Here is a 20,115-nt window from a genome sequence, read left to right as displayed (position 1 = left end):
TTAGCCACAACAAGAAATTGCCGTGAGGTTTGCTGCAGCCACTTCGATCACAGTGGACCTGATCGTGGTTGTGGTGTCGACGTAGAAGATCACGTCAGCCCTTCGTATAGTTTTGTGGTTGTCAAGAACGTCAAAGTAAGTGTAAACCAAGCACGAGACGAGATAAGCGAAGATGGAGCAATGTGGGAACTCGTGGGGCTTTGAAACGTCAGGACGTGTCGAGCGCGGATCAGGGGATTCAGGTTACAATTCCCAAATGCAACTCATGTTCAGAAGAGGTCTTTTGCTTCAGTGACCAGGGATCGCATAGGACGCAGAGTACAACTAGACTATTTTGAGAGCAGAAGCATGACTCGACCAGGAATCAGCAAGGACAGCTGTCACCAAATATCGAGCCACAGTATTGTTCCACGATCCGTGATGTTTTAATAAGCAGGACGGAACCTGAACTCAAAGCACAAGCCTGATCGTTACAGCTCCATCAGAGACGGAAATGCTATTGGACGAATTACTGCCTTCATTCACTACAATGCGATTTGTGGAAGGACGAGTTCACACCGTCGAAGTTCTCTATCGCGATTACTCCGGCAGTCGTCTGGACGACTGTCTACTCGTCACTTCGTGGAAAAACAAAGTGGACAGAGGATATACAGGTGTATGATTGCGACTAGAAACTCTGTTTTTACTTATTTGAACTGACCCCAGTATGTGCAACTATCGGGCATTCAACCAAACGACGTCTTGGCAAGTTTGAAGTGTGTCATATAGGTGTTATGCGACCGAGTGTCGACATGTTCTTCTGGTTCTATATAGCCTAGTATGACTGCAGTGATTTCCCCACACAGCCTTTAGACACGATAAGACAGCAGCCTGAAGAGACTGACACTGGATCGTATGGCAATGACTCGCACTGCGATCTAAGTTGATGGAGTACAGGTATTGACGACTACTTCTTTCCAAAGAAGCTCATGATGTCTTTTTTCTTCCCACCAGCACCAGCATTTGTTTTGGGGGCAGACGACTTCTGGGGCTGATTCTTCGCCGCCATCACCTTCGAGGGTGGTAATGCGGATTTCTTGGCAGGTACTGGTTCTGGCTCATCCTCGGAGAAGCTCTCCCAGGCCTCTTCCTCTCGTGTCACCAGGAATCCTTCCTCGTCTTTTACCGTCTTTTTCTTCATCACTTTCCTTTTACCACGTCTCCTCTTTGGACCATGGTCATCTTGCTCGGGTTGCTTGTGCTTCCCTTCTGTGTCTGAGTCAGGCCAATCGACTTGGCCACTATCTCCATCGGGCGCGTCGGGATCTTCATTCGATTTCGCAGCAGGTGGTTCAGCTTGCATGTCGGTAGCATCAGCGACCCTTGGCACTTCGCATTCTTCTGCATCGTCTTCCATCATCTTGCGCAGCTTGGCTTGTCTTTCGTCCTTCTCCTTCCGTATCTCACTTGTTGGTCTCTTTTTGACATTCGTGGTTCCAGTATCCAAGAAGACAGCCTCATCTTCAGACACACCCTCGTCGTTGTCATCCATACCACCCATCTTTGCATCACTGCCTGCAGAAATGGACGTATCCTTTCGTTCGAGCTTTGGTTTCGCAGACTGTTTAGCAAAAGCCTTGAAAAGAGACGACCCATCTCTCCTAAGACCCGGTTTTGGTTTCGAGGTGGAATTGTCTGTGGTTGTGCTGCCCTTGGAACCTGGTCTAGACGTTACCGTTGGTGTTTCCTCCTTCTTCGCACTCGGTTTTGATACAGGCTTGACATCGTCTAGCTTCGCGGGCTCGACTTTAGACAGCGGTTTCGGTTGTAGTATATCGACATCAATAGGTCGTTTTCCTGGCCTTCTCTTTACGTGTGGATTTTGTATTGTGCCATAATCTTTGTTATGAATCAGAGGATCTTGTTTTGCGTGATAATCTGCGAAAACAGTTCGACCAGTCTCAGTCAGCGTTATCAGATCCGCCATACGCGACGGTGACAAGGCATAAACGTGTATGGATGTGATCTTTTCAAACTGTGACTTCACAGCGTCCAAGTCCTCTTCTCTGCACAATGTAACCGTCTTGATTGGGACTTGGTAGCGTTCATCGAGCCTCTCGGTGGCCTGCGAAGCTTCTGGCATGGAGCTTGATGGCAAGAAGGAATCAGACAGCACGGCCGTGTCCTTGCCCGACTCTTGGGGAGTTGCATTCTCGTCACCTGCTAGGACACGATTTTTCTTGATACCAGATATCAGGTAGGTTGCATAAACAGAACCGGCTTTCTTGTGATTTTCCTTCTTATGAAACTCGAAGAGCATGCATTTCGCTGCATTGACATGCACTTTGAGTGCTCGTGATAGAACGCGGTATGAGACGGTTCTCTGCTCGGACAAGATCTCTGTAGAGAGGTATGTCTTGAAGTCTGGGGCCATGTTCTTGGAACGAAACCTCTATGCAGTCATTGTCTGGAGGAATAGTGCTGTCTATATTGACCTTCTAAAGTCGCGTCGCTCGCGCGTCATGGAGGAAGTCGCGTCCTGCAATCTGAGTCTTTCTGATCGAGTCGCACGTTGGGTCGCTTCAAAAAACAATGCCGCTACACATCGTAGACGACTAAGTACAACTAGCGGCTATTTTCACGGTCTGTCTTCAAGTGCATTGCAGCCAGTGCTCGCACGTGTCGACGTGTGGCTACCATACTAGAGATCATCAATGTCAATCATTGTAGACCACGACTGAGTCCCCACCCTCGCCCAACTTGATTCAAAACCAAGAACAAATGTGCCATGTCAGACCTTGTGCAGTGGCTCATTGACAACGAGCCAGAGTTCAGCAGGTTGCCGACTGTACCCGAAGCTTGTTTCATTGTGCTAACCCTTCCTAAGGAAACGACTACCGTCACTCTATTCCGACCTAGCTCAACAGAAGTCAGCCAATCCTGATGGCTTTGCCGCAAATGCGACGGCATGGCAGAAGGCGCTCATCAGGGCTGCTTTGGCAGGCCAACTTCCTGGCGAACTGAAGATTATATTACGGACATCAGATGATCTGCTCCACGCACTTCACAGTCCCCGATACGGGTTACCTACAGGCTTAGGGACAATACTCGACGAAGCAATCCGAACGAGAAAGCTGGTCGCACTCAAAGATTTTACAAGCGCCGAACAAAGTATCTACCAACAAAGCTGGAGTTTAGGGTCTCTTCTCAGATGGGGCTTGACACAGGCAGGATTGTGGAGAAGTGATTCTTGGGACACATCCGGCAGGCTCAAGAAGGGTGATCTTGTCGTTATTGAGGGTCTTGAACAGCTGGAGCGCCAGCTGACTGCTCTGCGCAAGAACGACGGTCAAGGAATTACCGATCGCATCCTGTCTCGAGAGGCATTCTCGCAGCTGGTAGCCGGGACGGAAATCGGTACCCTCACAGCACGTGAAATCGAATGTCTGTTACAGTTTCTCTATCGTGACAAACAAGTATTATCATATGATGCACATACAGTCAAGTTCAGAGCACCTTCATCCAACAAACCTGAGAGCATATCCGAAGAAGATGCACATATTGCCAATGTCAAGACCACGATAGCTACGCTAGAGTCACAGGTGGCAGCTCTGAACACACGTATTGGCAATTTACAGCAGACTGCTCTGAAAGCTGTGCAGAGCAAGAACAGGAACGCTGCCTTGTCAGCCCTAAGGTCAAAGAAGCTTGCAGAAACTGCTCTGCAACAACGTACAAGCATGCTCGCACAGGTGGAAGAAGTTTACTCGAAGATCGAACAAGCAATAGATCAGGTTTCGTTCTTGCAAGTGATGCAGGCTTCGGCTGATACATTGAAAACCCTGAACAAACGTGTTGGAAGTGTGGAGAAGGTTGATGCAATCATGGAAGACCTGAGGGAACAGATGTCAGAAACCGCCGAGACTGGACAGGTATTGCAAGAACCGCTGACTGGCAATGCTGTTTTGGACGAGGCAGAAGTCGATGACGAGCTTGAAGCCATGGAGAAAGAAGAGCAAACTCGTAAAGAGAAGCTTCAAGACGATGCCAATCAAGCCAGATTGACTGAGCTTGGTCAATTTGAGAAAGAGGCTACACACAAGACGGTTTGGGGGAATGATGGCGATGCTGCTACGAAGACGCAGGTCGATACAGATCTCGCAAGCAGTTCTCAGAGGCTCGAGCAAGTGAGCTTGAATGCTGGCGCAGGGATTCCGAAAGACGGGGATACACGCAAACGCGAGGCACAACCAGAAGCCGCGTGAGCTGGTTTTACAAACGACACAAATTGGTGTCATCATCGCTTCTTTCAGTGGGAAGTCAATTGCCTTCAGCGGAGCACTTACGCTGGCCAGGTCACTTGACATGTTGCATGCCGCAGCACACTGCCCACTGCTTGTGTTGAGCTTTCACTGTGTCCAGAGCCTTCAAATATCGGGACTTCACAGTACCTCGAACTCAGCCTGCAGACTGTGCCGACTACTGCCTCTCGAAAATTACCATGCAGGAGCACCGCGCAGCTGCATGCAACGAACGTCAACAACTAGCAAATGGTCCTCGAAGATTAATCACCTGGGAAGTCCTTGGGTAACTCTTTCAGAATTAATGATGTGCATGTTGTATTTCACTTCTTGGTGGGTGAAAAGCTCTAGCACGAAAAAATTTGACGATTCTGAACTAAGGATTTCTCTACAATTGCTAGCTATTGATTCGGGTATCTCATCAGCATGTCACCTCGCCTTGCATATAACAGCTCTTCCCAACGGCTTTGCATGTCGGTGATGCGAGAATGTCGGCACCAACTTTCCATGGTTGCATTATGATCAGGTGCTCGACTCTTTCGACCAGCACATAGCGGAGCGTTCCAGTGACATCCTGGCCGACTCACAAACGGCAATATACTAATTCAAGCTTCGTAAGACATCGAAGCTGATCTCGAACAAATAAGACGATGATGGATACTCCTGACAGCCAACGACTTCTCCATCCATCTTCGTTCTATCTCTATACACCCTCTACGAGATGTTTCACTTTTATTGAGCGAGTAAAAGCCGACAATACCTACTTTACTTCTCATAGCTGATCCTTGCCTTCATATTACGGCGTGGATGTGCAGAAGTGGTATTGCCTGAAGGTCGCTGGTATCAGTCCGATTCCGGAGGATTTTGCGAACCGGTATACCAGGACTCAATTGACGAGCATTGTCTCTGCAACAAGGACAAGCGACCATTGAACACCCTGAAGATCATGCAACCAGCAACTGTTGCCGTGGCCCTTTACTTTTCCTCTCAGATTTCCTATTTGATCTCATGTTCAACACTCCTGACCTGCATTGACTCTGATCTTATCCTATTCGTTTTCTATTAGAAAGGCTCGAGTTCCCGCCCAGAGATGTCCTCTTCAAGATGACAGAAATGGACGCTAGAACGAGATCCGTAGAGGTCAGAAAGCGGCCACATTGATCCGAGATGGTTTCGAAGGTCTGAATATACATTTTTTGATACAGGACTGCTCGGATCAAATGCCCTAAAGAAAATCCCTACAAACTCGCTTTTTGCTGCTCCTTCCACTGCACTTCCCTACCGTTCAACTGGCATTTTCGCTGGAACACGTCCTCCATTTTCTCTTGTACACCGAGCTTGTTATTCCACCTCGTCAGTACCTCCTGCATCACGGCCTGCTTTCCACCTCTTCCGTGTTCGCGAACAATAGCCGCGATGTGCTCTTCTCTCGGCAGCGCATATGTAGCATGCGGGTAATCTCTATAATCGTCGCGGGCGTTTTGGGACGGTTGTATCAGCTGTACTGGTTCGACGCCTTCTGGCAGGGCAAAGAAGGTATCGACGTCTGACTCTTTGACTTCTTCCAGAGTAGCCGGTTGCCATTTCGGTTCGGTGGGAGGCTTATTGATGAGACGGGCACTGACGCCTTCGGTGAAATCTGGATGCTGCATGAATCGCGCGGCCATCTCGTGCTCACGGATGAATGTTTCGCCTATTTTCCAGTGTTTGCCTAGTCTCAGTTGTTTTAACGTGACTTTGAGTGACGTTGGTGAGCGCATGGCAATGGTTTTGGCTGTGGCTTTGGCCCAGTCGGCTATTCTTCCTTGGCCGTCGGCTTCTGTTCGGAGGGCTTCGAGGATCTTGTCTATAGAGTTGAATTTGAAGCATCTGTCGATGGCCTCTCTGAGTTCACCGCTGATGTTGCCGTTCTTTAGCTTCTCTCCGTAGGAGTCAGGTGAGGGTAGATTGGTGCTGAATTCGGATATCGTTGCGTCAATGAGGCTGAGTCGTTCTTGTAGGTCGGCGTGGTCACGGAAGTTTAGTTCGGATAGACGTGTGGTCAGTGGTTGGAGGACTGAGCTGTCGAGATAGTGTGTTGCGATGCCAGCATACATGGCCTGTACGCCTTGTAATCGTTCGGAGGTAAGAGCCAGATATGTGCCGACTTCACCATCTAATCTTGAAAGGAAGAAACTTCCGCCAACATCAGGGAAGAAGCCTATCGTAGTCTCAGGCATTGCAAAGGTTGTTCTTTCAGTAGCTATGCGAAACGGCGCATGAACACTGAGACCGACACCGCCTCCCATTGTAATACCATCCATGACCGCGATGTACGGCTTGCTGTACGTGCTGATCGTATGGTCTAGTTGGTATTCCAGCGCAAAGTAATTCGTGCTCTTCAGTTGTCCTTCCTTAGTCGCATTGTTTTTAGCTAATTCCGCAACGTCTCCTCCTGCGCAGAATGCTTTTTCACCAGCACCAGTTATCATGATAACATTGGCCATTTGTGACTTTTCCCATTCCTTCAACCGCGGCAGTATCTTCCTCGCCATGGATCCGTTTAGGGAGTTTAGCTTTTTCGGTCGGTTGAGCTCGATAGTTCGGACACCGTAGAGTGAGTTGAAGAGCACATCGTCAGGATCGTTCCCGGGCTCTTCCTTTGGCACAGTCGTTACATATGTATATTGTCGGCTACTGCTGGCCATGATTGACCTGTGCGATGCTCGGGACGCTCGGGCTCTGGCTAAGGACGTTACTGGATGTGATGCTGTGGCCGACCGGGGAGATAGCAGCGAAAGAGCGTATCGGGCACAACACGGATTCATCCTGTAAAAAGCTGGGAACGTAGGGAGCGACGAAAGAGTTTGTGATTTGAAGACTTCCGCAGCTCCAAATTGCAATGGGCTGCACTCCTCAAACCTCGGATCAGCGCTAGAACAACAGAATGTCTACGGCTATTCTGTGCACTACGGTCACGCACATGCTATTATGGTCATCCGGCAAAGTTGCTTACACCGATCGCAAGCTCTAACGCCGTACTACGTAATTGTAAAGTCAATTTTCAGGCTCGAATTTTCTCCATGATTAGTCAACCACTACATCGTCGTTAGCATTGCCACAGACTTTGTAGGCACTTCGTTTTCTTTTGAGTGATCAGAACTTCCTCATACAAGTAACAGTACTGAAATCTGAGACATTCGCCTCTTAACCATCATGGAGGTCGATTCTATGCCAATATCCTTGCCAGTACAAGAGAAAGCCTCTGCCACGATATTATGTTGCAACTGTGGTGCACCGATCGATGGCACAGTCGCGGCAGGCGCGCTTTGCTACGATTGTGTTAAACTCACTGTTGACGCTTCAGAAGGTATTCAACGTGAGGGAGTCTTACATACATGCCGAGACTGCGAGAGATGGCTTTCGCCTCCTTCACAATGGGTTACTGCTGCAATGGAGTCAAGAGAACTGTTGGCCCTGTGTCTACGGAAGTTGCGTGGTCTCAATAAAGTCAGAATCATTGACGCCAGCTTTCTTTGGACGGAGCCACATTCGAGGAGGATTAAGGTCAAAATAACAGTTCAGCAAGAAGCTTTCGAAGGAGCAATCATTCAGCAGACTTTCGAGGTTGAATATGTGGTGGCCTATCAACAATGTCCAGATTGTCAGAAGTCTTACACAGCAAACGTGTGGAGGGCGAGTGTACAAGTGCGACAGAAGGTTCCGCACAAGCGAACATTTCTCTACCTCGAACAACTAATGCTGAAGCACGGCGCTCATCGTGATGCGATCAATATCAAAGAGGTACACGACGGTATCGATTTCTTCTTCAGTCAACGCAACCACGCTGAGAAATTCGTCGATTTTCTAAACAGTTCGGTCCCTGTTCGTGTGAAGAAGTCCCAGGAACTCATCAGCATGGACATACATACCTCGAAGAAATCCTACAAATTCACATACTCTGCCGAATTAGTCCCAATCTGTCGAGACGACTTGGTTGCTCTTCCCATTAAGCTCGCCAAGTCAATAGGAAATATTTCACCTGTCTGTCTCTGCCACCGTGTTGGAACAAGTATCAACCTGATCGACCCAAATACACTTCAGACAGCAGATGTCCCTACACCGATCTACTGGCGAGCACCCTTCACTAATCTTACAGATGTCAAGGATCTGGTCGAGTTTGTAGTTCTTGATATTGAGCCACTAGGACCTACATCACACAACGGTCGCTTCGTTTTAGCAGAATGTACTGTCGCTCGTGCGTCGGATCTAGGCGTCAACGACAAGACTTACTTCTGCCGAACACATCTAGGATCAGTCCTGCATGCTGGGGACAGTGTTATGGGATATCAGCTGACAGGCACAAACTTCAACAACAGCCAGCTTGACGATATCGAGAAGAATAACGCTTATGCGTCACAAATACCTGATGTTCTCCTAGTCAAGAAGCACTATGCCCGAAAGAGGAAGCCAAAGACTCGCAGTTGGCGTCTGAAGCGTATGGCTAAGGATGAGGGCGAATTATTACCTAAGAAAGCCGATCAAGATAGAATGGATGCAGACTATGAGATGTTCTTGCGTGACGTTGAGGAAGACCCAGAACTGCGGCAGACACTTGCCTTGTACAAGGCTCAACAGAGAAAGAAGCAGGCAGATGAAATGAGCATGGTTACAACGGAAGACAGTGGAGACGAGGAGGTACCGAAGATCGATGTCAACGATTTGTTGGACGACTTTGACGATATGGACATTAATGATCAGGTCTAGGCTTAGGACGGGGCAGGCGTTCGAAGACGGGCTAGATGGGATCTCGTGCCTTTTGTGGCAGTGGGAAGTGATCATCGCTCGTCGGCGTTCTATGCGAATGATATATTCGTGATGCCACAATTATCATACTTACATGTTTCTCGAAATCATTGCTTTCAATCTCCTTACAGACAGCAGACTTTTGCCCACTTCTTTGCCAGCTCCGTGGCTACCAATCGCCAAGCTAGGTTCTGCTGATTCTACTCGTGCCTCACCACGAGTAGGATGAGTCTCCTCAGCGGCGTAATTTGAGCAGGACTCGATCATCAACTACTATACAGTACATACCGCGAGACACTGTAAGACTCCTCCTCTCTAAAGTCCGAGACTAACATCCGACGCCAAACGTTCAACCTAAACTTGAAGTTGCCGTGCTCGCCTTTTGATCCTGAAAGAGTATAGTGGCTTAGTCACAGGGACGTCAATACTTCCATGGTTACTTCGTCTCTTCAGCTTAGGTATTGGTGACTTGTGAAGCACCATTGACCGATATCGACAGGACGGACCCCATTATTGACATGGTTTCGCCGTGTAGACTTATCTCCGTGCTAGGCCCAAGCAAATTAAATGGATTACAGAAAGAAGACATACATGTGCTGATGTTGGATATATATTCATCTCATCCCTCCCTCAAAACGTAAACAAGATGTTGTTCTCTCAGCCAACACTGAACGCTCATGACACAGCGAACATATACTATCACCAAAATGCCAACCATCATCCTAATCACTGGCGCAAACTCAGGTGTAGGCTATGCAGCCGCCAAAGTCATCGCCAGTTCTTCCTTCGAATATTACGTCCTCATGGCAGGTCGAAACATGGCCAAAGTCGACGCGGCACGATCAGAGCTAGAAGCCAGCGGCACCATCAAGGGCAAACTGTTCAGCATTCGCCTCGACGTCACGGACGAATCGACCATCAAACAAGCAGCCTCCAAGGTCGAGAAACAGTTTGGACGAGTGGACGTGCTGATCAACAATGCCGGAGTCGGCAACCGCGATCCTGACCTCGAGACTCGTTTACGTGCAAACTTCGACACCAACGTCGTTGGTCCAGCTCTTGTGTCCCAAGCATCTCGACCCTTACTCTTAAAGTCAACCAATCCACGCTCTATATACATTTCTAGTGGCTCAGGTTCTATCGAACGTGCATCTCACCGCACAAAACAAGTTCTCCCAAATGCGGAATCTTATAGTGTATCAAAGGCTGCGTTGAACATGCTTGCTCTGAACGAGAAGATCGACTATGGTGCACAGGGTCTGAAGGTTTTCGTCTTCTGCCCAGGATTTGTTGTCAGTAATATTCGAGGAAGTAGTAAGGAAGAAAGAAGCGGGGGAGGTATGGCGGGAGATCCTGATGTTTCAGCTATGATGTTGCTTGACATGATCGAGGAGAGGAGGGATGAAGATATAGGTAAATTTATACATAGAGACGGCATCTATCCTTGGTAATGGGGATTGAACTAGCCTTTGCGCGGAATGAGCTGGTTTCAGGTCTGTTGACGTCGGCATATCAGCATCCAGATGTACACTACGAGAGTGAGCAATGTAAACTAAATAGGAACAAGACATATGACTAGACAAGAACACGAAACATAAACCAGACACGAACAATGCGGAACTAAGCGAGGACGACGTAGAAACTGAAAAGATGTACATGAAACTGGTGGACGCTAAGGTATAAAAGAGGCAGTGAGGAGCGATGGCGTGATATAAATTGGAAAATGTGAATATAGAAGGACGTCTACATCCATTTGAAGGAAGAAGTTCGTTCAGCCTTTTTGCAGAACTATGGCAGAGCCATGGGCAGCTAGAGGTCAAACGATATGTGTTCATGCTGCCGAAGCTAGGGAGTCTTCTAAAGCGGTGAGTGTCCTAAGAGACAGTATATGCTGTGAAGGCTCTGCTAGTTGCGTCTGACACTGTGACAGAGGCTGTGTTTGTGAAGGCTCATGTTGAGCAAAATTGCGCAGGGTCGTGTAGGCCGTGAAACGCGTAAACAAAGATGCATCAACATCCACCCACAAACGATATTGTTGGTCACGTCAGCTTGGACATAAGAACCTTCCTTCAGACCTCTGTATCTTCGCTCTCTCATACTCTTTGTCAGAATCCATATTGTATGTATCATATGTAAAAGCAACCAGATTTGCGCAAAGACCTGGATAGATCGATCTACCTTCAGCAGATACCCCATTGCCTTACCTCTACCAAAGACGACTTGCCGCAACGATGCTGTGGAAGAATTTGCTGGTTGTGGGCACTTTGATTCAACTCGGTACAGCTAGCCTTGCAGAATTCCGAGAAGAGCTTAGCCATCGACGACATCATCCACCCAGACAGAGACACGAAGACCCTGTCAGCAAGCCTCAGACCAGTACGTCTTGTGTTCGACCAACAATGACTGTGACAGTCACCGCTAGTGAGGCTCTGACTGAAGGGCCGAAATGGTCAAATTCGACGTCGTCGACTTTCCTCACTCAAGTGACAGTCACATCCACTGAGAGCCTGTGCACGGCCAATTCAGCCACTGGTTCTCTGTCGTATCCTCCGTCTAGCACGTCGCCTGCAACAACCACTATTCCAGCTGCTCCACAACCCTTACGTGCAGACACCGACACTCCCGGAACTTCTGCCACGAACGCTCCACCATCTCCCACAATGACAGTTTCGACTGCCTCAGCCTCCTCTACAGTGGCACCACTTGCCTCTCCCATCAGTGCCTGTGAGACGACTCCGTCCAACTTCACCTCGATGCCCACCTTCTTCGGCTTCAATATCGCCAATACAAAACCCGTTGACCCGGTACAGTTCAAGGGCAAGCCGTTACCAGTCAAGGCTACAGAAGATTGGGATGCCGCTTTGACGAAGATCAGATCAGTCTTTCCCTCCGTCAACGCCTTCCGAATATACTCCACCACAGATGAGAACAGCGAGAACGGAAAGACGGTAGTCTATAAGCACCTCGAAAACGCTCTTCCAGCTGCAGCGAATCAGAAGATGAGCATTCTCGCTGGCGTCTGGAGTGGTGGTGTCGGGAGGGAGGCTCGTTTTAAGCAAGAACGTGATGCCTTGGAAGCTGCTGTCAAAACCTTTGGATGCAGCAATATCGCGGCTGTAAGCGTGGGAAATGAGGATATGAACGACATTAACCTCATGCCATTAGATGGTAACAGCAAGAAACAGCGAAAGGTAGACACTGCAAAGCTGCTGATCAAACAGATGGATGAGGTGCGCAAGATGTTACGACAGAATAAATGTTGTGTACCTGTCACACACACAGACACGTGGGATGAATGGTATGGAACAGCTGGTGATTTCACATGGCTGCCGAAGGTGAGTTAGCACAGAGACCGGCTTCAGTGCTTGGTACTGACCAATTCTTAGCTCATCGCAGCGGTTGACCAGGCAGTGATTGCCAACATCTTCCCATTCTGGAGCAATGACACAGTGCCAAATTCCTGGAACTCGATCGGATTTGTGTCGAAACAAACATTGGGTAAGGCACAACTTTATGGCAAGGATATGTGGCTAGGAGAGACAGGATGGGCAATGGCTGACCCTGGAAACAACAACATGCATGGCGCAGGTCAAGAGCAGCTTCGAAATTATTTCAATCTCGTCGGCTGTCCGGTCTTAGCTGGTACAGGAACCAGCTTCTATTACATCGATTGGGACGAAGACCAGGTGAATGCGGGCAAACCAAGCTTCGGACTTTGGGACTGGCAAGGACAACCACGCATCCCAAGTTTGACCTGCTCGAAGTACAAGCAAGAAATGGCAGTCACACCCGAGATGCCATCTTTCATGGGAGGTGAGGGCTTTCGTACGTCTTAGTCGAGGCTCTTAATTGGACATAATAGAAGCTGGTTTGGATCATCGGAGGTTAACATTGGCAAGGATGTGCAAAGGGCCGAGCTCTCGTGTCGTTGGCACTAGTGATGTCGGTCATTGATGTTTGTTGTCAGGTTCCAAGACTCTGGGTGCTCGGTATGGTTCGAGCGAGTGCTGCAATTGGGTATTGTTCATAGTCAGATGGATGACTGATACATGAAGGACGATTCTGAAGTCAGGGACGAACTGGCAGAGACCAGTAGCTGCTGGTAGTTTTATCGGGCATCATCGAGACGTAGTCTCAGGCATCTACATACCTCGGTAGCTTATCGCGGTCGCGTTTCCTTCTATACAATTCACAATTTAAGATTCACGACATTGATGGGCGTAACTTCAGCTTTCGCCAGGTCGCGGGATTCAAGTCTGTAGCCGCATAGACTGTCGCAGATTCGGGATCGCCATGGTATTATTATGACCATATATCACAGATTATTAGCCCAAGAGAATGGAGTTCCTTCCCACCCTCCTCAACCCGCTCGACGAGAGCAAACCGTCCTTATTTGAGATCCTGTCTGAACAGCAGCTCTCCGGCCTCATACCACCCTCTCTAAGATACGTTCTTGCCGTCGCAACACATCGTTATCCACGATATCTACTTCGCATCCTCAACAACTACGATGAACTCTACGCACTCCTCTCACTCATCGTCGAGAAGTACTACCTCGAGAACTTCGGCGGTGGCTTCACCGAGAACTTCTATGGCCTCAAGCGAGAAAAGATCCTGCGGCTGCGTGGAGGAGAGATACGACGAGCTGCACTGGGCGTTCCTGCAGAAGTGCGCGAGCGATTACAGCTAAAAAACAATAAGGCAGATGTGTGGAAGAATTTGCTCATAATGGTCGGGGTACCATATTTGAAGAGAAAACTGGATGAGAGCTATGATATTCTCATTGCGCCGAGTGCGTCCCTATCGGCAGGTCTGGGAGGGGTCGAAGGACGAAATTTTCTAGATCGTGATGCCCTACCACCCAACCCAACGATCAAACAGAGGATAATGTACACGTACAAGTGGTTCCTGCGGCATGTCTATCCTTCCGTCAATGCTGCATACTATTTCAGCATACTCGTCTTCAGCTTAGGTTACCTGTTTGACAGCACCAAGTATTCGAGTCCGTTTCTGTGGATGGTTGGTACACGAATAAGACGCATGAACGCCGCAGACTACAGAGCGATTGAAGATGCAAGCAAGCTCAGTATCGCCGCCGCAGCAGGTACACCAGGCCGACCAGGTCAGGGCCTAGCAGGTTTCTTCCATCCCAGAACGCTTTGGCCACGATTATTGAGCAGTCTGAGATTACTTCTGCCCGCCAGCATCTTTGGATTGAAGTTTCTGGAGTGGTGGTACCAAAGCGATTTCTCGAGACAGCTTACCAGGAAAGCAGCTGAAGGCCTGGAGCTTCCTCCACCGATAATCAGTGGACAGGGACTGATACGCAGACATAAAGCCGAGCAGGAGAGAGTGCAGAAGGCGAAAGCGCAGGGCATCGCTAACACAAGCATGAAGCGTGAACCGCCGATCAGCAGTACCAGCTATCTACCAATCTTTACTGTCCCGCCACCACCAACGAGCGATCTGTGCCCAATATGCTTACATCCTATTGAGACGGCGGCTGCTTGTCAGACCGGATATGTCTTTGACTTTAGATGTGTATTCCAGTGGATTGAAGGCAATCATGCACGACAGGAGGCGTGGATGAAGGGTGAGAAGAACGATTGGGAAGAAGACCAAGAGGACTCTGAGAACGAGAAAGCGCCTCAAAGTCGAGACGGAAAGTGGGAGAATGGAGCTGGTAGATGTCCAATCACAGGAAGAAGAGTGCTGGGCGGCACTGGTGGCATACGAAGAGTCATGGTATAGACACAACGATGTCACGCCCTAATTTGACCTCACACTCATATCGCGCATTTCGATTCCTTGAGTGCCGCTTTCAGGCCTGCTTCTTCTTGATAGAGCGCCATTCCGTCAAGCCGGTACCAAGAATGGTCAGCAAGGTCAACCCTAGCGGAATGTACAGTGTCTGTATGACAGCTTTGTCGTAACCGACCAAGACATATTTCAACCGATCTGGACCGATCGTTCTCCGAATGTCCGAAAGGCCAGCATGCTCGATAGTGGTCACGTTTGTCCCTGGAGCAGAACGGCTAATCTCATCGCGCAAACGGCCTTGAAACAGAACGGCCGTTGCAGAAGAGAACACAGCAGATCCCATGCCAGCTCCGAAGCCAAGAATGGCACCGCCAATGGACACTTCTTTCGGCCTGAGCGTGGCAGTGACAGCTGTCAATGGTGCTTGCATGCCAAGTCCAAGGCCAAAGCCTAGCAGTCCCATCAGACCCGCTGCTTTGCCAAGCTGAGAGTCGAGGTCGAGTGTGGTCAAGAGACCACTACCAATGGGTGCCAGGACTGACGTGGCGACCATGAAAGGAGTGTAATAGCCAATATACGTTGTCCCCCAGCCATATAAGAGGCTCGCTGCCATTAAACCTGCAATCATGGGTAGACCGAGCAGGCCGGACTTGGCTGGCGATACACCCTTGATGCCTTGAAAATATACTGACAGATAATTCTCAGTTACTGCTAATGTGCCGTCACAGCACATGCAGAAAAGAGCACCTGCCAATATACTTCGTTGCATTGCAATCCTGGGCGGCACGGTTGCTTCATCTCCAGAGCGATGCTGGAGGTAAGCGAAGAGTGTCAGCAGTACCACAGACAGGACAAACAGAACGATGATACGAGGATCTTTCCAACCGTATTTGGCGCCACCCCAGGTTAGTCCCATCAGCAAAAACGTCAATGCTGGCACAAAGACAAGCGAACCTCTAAGGTCAAGTCGCTTAAGTTTCTCTCTAATGGGTAACTCTGTGTCCGGGTTGTTAATATTATTCTGCACGCTGTAAGCCGCAATGGCCAGACAGATTGCGTTGAGAGGTATGTTAATGCCGAAGCATGCTCGCCAGTTGAACGCTTCAATCAGGAGACCACCAACAAGAGGACCTGACACTAAACCGGCACTACCAACGAAGTTGATCATGCCATACCATTTGGGTTGTTTCGCGAGTGGAAACATCATGTTAAGCAAAGTGATCAGTCCAGCACCTTGACACGCATTGCCCAGACCAGCAATAGCGCGGCCCAGAATAAAGACCTTGGAGGTTTTAGCGAATGTGCATATCAGGCAGCCAACCCAGGATATGACAATCGATGTAAGGTATAGGCTTTTCGGACTGAAGAGAGTGTAGAGCTTGCCGAAGAAAAGTATCGTGGCGCTGCCGGTTACCATGAAGGCAGCATTATACCAACCAATATCATTGATGGACTTGAATTCATTGGTGAGACTAGGGACCTGCAGAGTTGTTAGGCGCAGTTGCTATATGGTCAAAGAGAGGCACTAAAGTCTCGGAGGTCTCAATGGAGTCTCGAGGATGACTTACTGCAACTGCCACGATTGTTATATCAATGCTGCGCACAAAATTGACGACCATGAACGATCCCACGTTGAGCCATAATTTGGCGCCAGTAGGATAGACGACTTCGTCCTGGCTCGAACCAGATTCCTCAATCTCAAGCTGTTCCTGGGGCTGACCTGGGATAGCAACTGCAGTTTGAGTAGCTACTGAAGGGACTGCAGATGTGCTGCCTGTAATGTCCTTCTGAGCATTCATAATTGTGTTTACCATAATTTTTATGAGAAGTCAACGTTCCCTTTCCTTGCCACGAATGAAGTATGCTCTTGTAGACAACAGCTTTTTCAATGCTGCCTAAAATCTGCACATTCGAGCAGCTCTACTCCGCGTCAGATTGTGCAGGATCGCCGATCAGGCTTGAACGAGCAAGTATGGGGGTCATACTCGCGTTCGATCACTGTTTCGAACATTCTGTAAACTATGCTGCCTTGGGAGAGTGAAAGTTTGAATGAGTCGCCGACCAATCGAACTATGTCGCACTGAAAGTGGACGAGAGTTGTGAAGTTCGGTCCAAGCAAAAGTACACAATGCGGAGTAGATTCTATGGAAAGTGCGGCCGGCTAGCTTCGGTTGTTCCTTCTGTATGCGGAGACCTGATATTTTCGATATGTACAATACTTTTGTCGACCCCATCTCGAAACGACATACATATACAAAATGTCGCGGCGCAATGAATTTCTTGACCAGGATCACTCCGAGGAATCAACTGAGGAAAGTGGATATGATTCTGAGGCGGCAGAAGTGTCGAGAACAGAACGCAGAGGAGTGAAGAGAAGGAAATTATCACATTCGTCAGCCAGTTCGGAAGAAGGACAAACAGACTTGGGAGAAAAGACACTCCAAGGCGAGAATGTTAGCGACAAAAATGCGATTGGGGACCAAGAAGTCGAAGCTGCAAGCGAGGACGATGATGTGCAGGGTCGAGAAACAGAGTACCCAGTCAAGAGTGCCTTGCTCGCTGTTCAAAAGAACTCTAAGAGGCCTAAGAAAGAGAGAACACCCGGTGTCGTATATCTCTCGTCTTTACCGCCGTACCTGAAACCGTCAGCTCTGCGCAATCTCCTAGGCCAGCGAGGCTTTGAACCTGTCACACGCCTCTTCCTCACTCCATCCTCCAAGCACAAGCACAACTCGAAGAAGAACTCGCGACAGCTCTACTCGGAAGGGTGGATTGAATTTGAGAGCAAGAAGACTGCAAAGAGATGCGCTGAAGCTCTAAATGCGCAGCTTGTGGGTGGGAGGAAAGGCGGGTTCTACTACGATGATCTATGGAACATGAAGTATTTGAAAGGCATGGCCTGGGACGAATTGATGGCTGGCATTCGCGAAGAGCGACGGGAAGAGGAAGGTAGGAGAGATGAGGAGCGAAGAAAGATTGCTGCTGAGACGAGGTTGTATGTGGAGGGAGTTGAGAAGGGGAAGCGACTTGAAGGCATGAAAAAGAAGAGGAAGCTGAAAACTTCTCACGCTGATCAAGCGGATGATGTTCAGAGGGTCTGGCGACAACACGAGGTTGCACAAGATCGTACAGAGACCTCACGCTCATCTTTCGATCCTGCAGTGCAGCAGGTATTGTCAAATATCTTTTAGCGATCTTGAGGTGACCGCTTGCTTCGCACCTCATTGAGGGTGCTTGGAGTTGATGAGCTTCTCCTTCTCGAAGAAACTTGTCACCACGCTCACAGTCGTCTTGACTATCAGATCAATCTCTTGAAGTGTGCTGGTGTAAGGTGGTGCTAGCAGCACGAAGTCACCTCGGGTGCCTTCCACCGAGCCTGTACCCGGGTACAAACTTATCATATGAGGCTCCTGCATTCCCAGCTTATGAATACCCGCCGCGACTTGCATTTCGGGTGGAAAAGGTTCTTTCGTGAGTTTATCTGCCACAAACTCGATGCCCCAGAACAAACCCATGCCACGAATGTTACCGATGTACCACTTATCAGCCAGGCAAGCCTTCAGCCCTTGCTCAAGAGCGTTACCTAATTGTCGCACTTGCTCCATTGTTCCAGGCTGCATGATGACCTTCTGCACTGATGCAGCTGCGGCGCATCCAACAGGATGAGCCTGGTATGTTTGGCCGTGTGAGAAGACTCCGGTACCTTGTGTCATTACACCGACAATCTTCTTGCTTACCAGTAAAGCCGCGACAGGTTGATAGCCGCCACTAAGACCTTTACCGAGTGTCTGTAAATCAGGTTTGACATCAACCATGGGAGATTGCCAGGCATGCAGGTATCCACAACGACCCATACCAGACATGACTTCGTCTGAAATAAAGAGAGCACCATATCTTTCACAAACCTCCTTCATGGCAGCAAAATAGCCAGGTACAGGTGGTACACATCCGAGAGCAGCACCCACAACAGGTTCCGCTACAAATGCACACACAGTTTCTGGTCCGAGTCTTTGAAACTCAGCATCGAGCTCTTCCGCAAGTCTTCTGACATAGTCATCGACCTTCTCTTCATTCCTTTTCCCACGATAAGCAAAACAAGGACTTACTCGACTTATGCTAGGTGAGAGCATAGGCTCGTATATCTTTCGTCTCAATACGTGGCCACCAAGGCCTAGACTTCCTAACGTTGTGCCATGGTAGCTTTGCTGCCTCGAAATGAATCGATACCGCTTCGTCTCCGGACCTTCGAGCTCGACGAAGTATTGTCTCGCCATCTTCATCGCTGCTTCATTTGCTTCACTGCCGGAGCTACAGATGAACGCTCGGTTCATCACACCATTTGTTCCTCTGATTAACAATGAGCACAGTTCCTCCGCTGCTTGCGTTGAATAAAAGATCGTTCCGGTATACGCAACTTTGTCTAACTGGTCCATGATGGCCTTCTTTATTATCGGGTTGTTGTGTCCGAGGCACGCGACTGCTGCACCTCCGGTGGCATCGAGGAATTTTTGGCCATTCTCGAGGTGCAGATACAAACCTTCAGAAGCCACGACCCGAGATGGTTGTTCATGCAGTGAGCGGTGCATCACTGCACCACTGTCGGTGGCGTCGGCCATCAGGTCTGGCTCTTCCACCTGCAGAACTTCTGCATAACTGTCAGTGTCGACATTCTGTTTGGTCGCTGTTGGTTCTCGTTGAATCATCGTCCTACGTATTTCGGACCCGATTCTGGTCCTTAGTGTCTACCGAATGAGTATGTGCCTGTAAGCATGGACTCCACTTTAACGTGGTTATAAGTTTTTATATTAGCCGATCAATCTTTCACATCAGCATTGACAAGAGTTCATATGCAAACCTGGCTGATCACAGCCAGTTCCATTATATACGTAGAAGACTCATGTCTACACAGGACTTTTACCTGTATATGGAGTTCTGCGCGCGTTACACGTGAAGGGCGCTCATAATCACGTGGTCACCCATCCGCCTGACTTTCCTATATCTTTTAGCATGCGTTTCTTCTCTATCGCGTTCACGTTCAAAAGACGACCATCGGGTCGCAATCGACTCAGGATGTTCAGTGTGATCTAACATATCCTCATCATGTCTTGAGCTTGTGCCATGCTTGGGCTCAAGGACACATTTCGGGTTCCTGAGATACATGACTTCCGACATTCTTGTGCTCGTACAACAGCCATACGTTCGCACACGTACACTCAGTCTACTTCGACTTTCCTTCCATCCAAAGAAATTCCGTTTGGCTGCTCCGACTGACGAGATATTGTCTCCTCCA

The 20,115-nt window shown here is 48.9% G+C and overlaps 10 protein-coding genes across 10 annotated transcripts; 6 read left to right on the top strand and 4 right to left on the bottom strand.

Moving 5' to 3' along the window:
* Positions 1 to 946: 946 nt before the first annotated feature.
* On the bottom strand, positions 947 to 2,413 carry cdc27 (the record flags this gene model as incomplete). Its single annotated transcript, XM_064897075.1, has 2 exons — positions 947 to 1,917; positions 1,969 to 2,413. The coding sequence occupies 2 exons, from the start codon at positions 2,411 to 2,413 to the stop codon at positions 947 to 949; spliced, it is 1,416 nt and encodes a 471-aa protein (XP_064756025.1).
* A 354-nt stretch (positions 2,414 to 2,767) lies between these two features.
* Positions 2,768 to 4,244, top strand: LTR64_002706 (uncharacterized protein; the record flags this gene model as incomplete). The annotated part of the gene is made up of 2 exons (XM_064897074.1): positions 2,768 to 2,817; positions 2,867 to 4,244. 2 exons carry the CDS (start codon positions 2,768 to 2,770, stop codon positions 4,242 to 4,244), a joined length of 1,428 nt encoding a protein of 475 aa, XP_064756024.1.
* Positions 4,245 to 5,518: 1,274 nt separating this feature from the next.
* EHD3 (3-hydroxyisobutyryl-CoA hydrolase) lies at positions 5,519 to 6,967 on the bottom strand (the record flags this gene model as incomplete). Its single annotated transcript, XM_064897073.1, has 1 exon — positions 5,519 to 6,967. The coding sequence occupies one exon, from the start codon at positions 6,965 to 6,967 to the stop codon at positions 5,519 to 5,521; it is 1,449 nt and encodes a 482-aa protein (XP_064756023.1).
* Positions 6,968 to 7,475: 508 nt separating this feature from the next.
* On the top strand, positions 7,476 to 9,026 carry NMD3 (ribosome-binding protein; the record flags this gene model as incomplete). Its single annotated transcript, XM_064897072.1, has 1 exon — positions 7,476 to 9,026. One exon carries the CDS (start codon positions 7,476 to 7,478, stop codon positions 9,024 to 9,026), a length of 1,551 nt encoding a protein of 516 aa, XP_064756022.1.
* A 746-nt stretch (positions 9,027 to 9,772) lies between these two features.
* Positions 9,773 to 10,516, top strand: LTR64_002703 (uncharacterized protein; the record flags this gene model as incomplete). The annotated part of the gene is made up of 1 exon (XM_064897071.1): positions 9,773 to 10,516. One exon carries the CDS (start codon positions 9,773 to 9,775, stop codon positions 10,514 to 10,516), a length of 744 nt encoding a protein of 247 aa, XP_064756021.1.
* A 780-nt stretch (positions 10,517 to 11,296) lies between these two features.
* LTR64_002702 (uncharacterized protein) lies at positions 11,297 to 12,901 on the top strand (the record flags this gene model as incomplete). Its single annotated transcript, XM_064897070.1, has 2 exons — positions 11,297 to 12,400; positions 12,452 to 12,901. The coding sequence occupies 2 exons, from the start codon at positions 11,297 to 11,299 to the stop codon at positions 12,899 to 12,901; spliced, it is 1,554 nt and encodes a 517-aa protein (XP_064756020.1).
* A 502-nt stretch (positions 12,902 to 13,403) lies between these two features.
* PEX12 (ubiquitin-protein ligase peroxin 12) lies at positions 13,404 to 14,816 on the top strand (the record flags this gene model as incomplete). The annotated part of the gene is made up of 1 exon (XM_064897069.1): positions 13,404 to 14,816. One exon carries the CDS (start codon positions 13,404 to 13,406, stop codon positions 14,814 to 14,816), a length of 1,413 nt encoding a protein of 470 aa, XP_064756019.1.
* A 70-nt stretch (positions 14,817 to 14,886) lies between these two features.
* On the bottom strand, positions 14,887 to 16,624 carry LTR64_002700 (uncharacterized protein; the record flags this gene model as incomplete). Its single annotated transcript, XM_064897068.1, has 2 exons — positions 14,887 to 16,305; positions 16,394 to 16,624. The coding sequence occupies 2 exons, from the start codon at positions 16,622 to 16,624 to the stop codon at positions 14,887 to 14,889; spliced, it is 1,650 nt and encodes a 549-aa protein (XP_064756018.1).
* Positions 16,625 to 17,083: 459 nt separating this feature from the next.
* ESF2 (RNA-binding ATPase activator esf2) lies at positions 17,084 to 18,016 on the top strand (the record flags this gene model as incomplete). The annotated part of the gene is made up of 1 exon (XM_064897067.1): positions 17,084 to 18,016. One exon carries the CDS (start codon positions 17,084 to 17,086, stop codon positions 18,014 to 18,016), a length of 933 nt encoding a protein of 310 aa, XP_064756017.1.
* Positions 18,017 to 18,046: 30 nt separating this feature from the next.
* Positions 18,047 to 19,528, bottom strand: LTR64_002698 (uncharacterized protein; the record flags this gene model as incomplete). The annotated part of the gene is made up of 1 exon (XM_064897066.1): positions 18,047 to 19,528. The coding sequence occupies one exon, from the start codon at positions 19,526 to 19,528 to the stop codon at positions 18,047 to 18,049; it is 1,482 nt and encodes a 493-aa protein (XP_064756016.1).
* Between the last annotated feature and the right edge of the window lie 587 nt (positions 19,529 to 20,115).

This window comes from Lithohypha guttulata, assembly GCF_036872675.1.
Source record: "Lithohypha guttulata strain CCFEE 5908 chromosome Unknown scaffold_2, whole genome shotgun sequence".
Lineage (NCBI taxonomy): Eukaryota > Fungi > Ascomycota > Eurotiomycetes > Chaetothyriales > Trichomeriaceae > Lithohypha > Lithohypha guttulata.
Note: the sequence above shows the minus strand (reverse complement) of the source record. Positions and strands in the feature narration are given on the sequence as shown.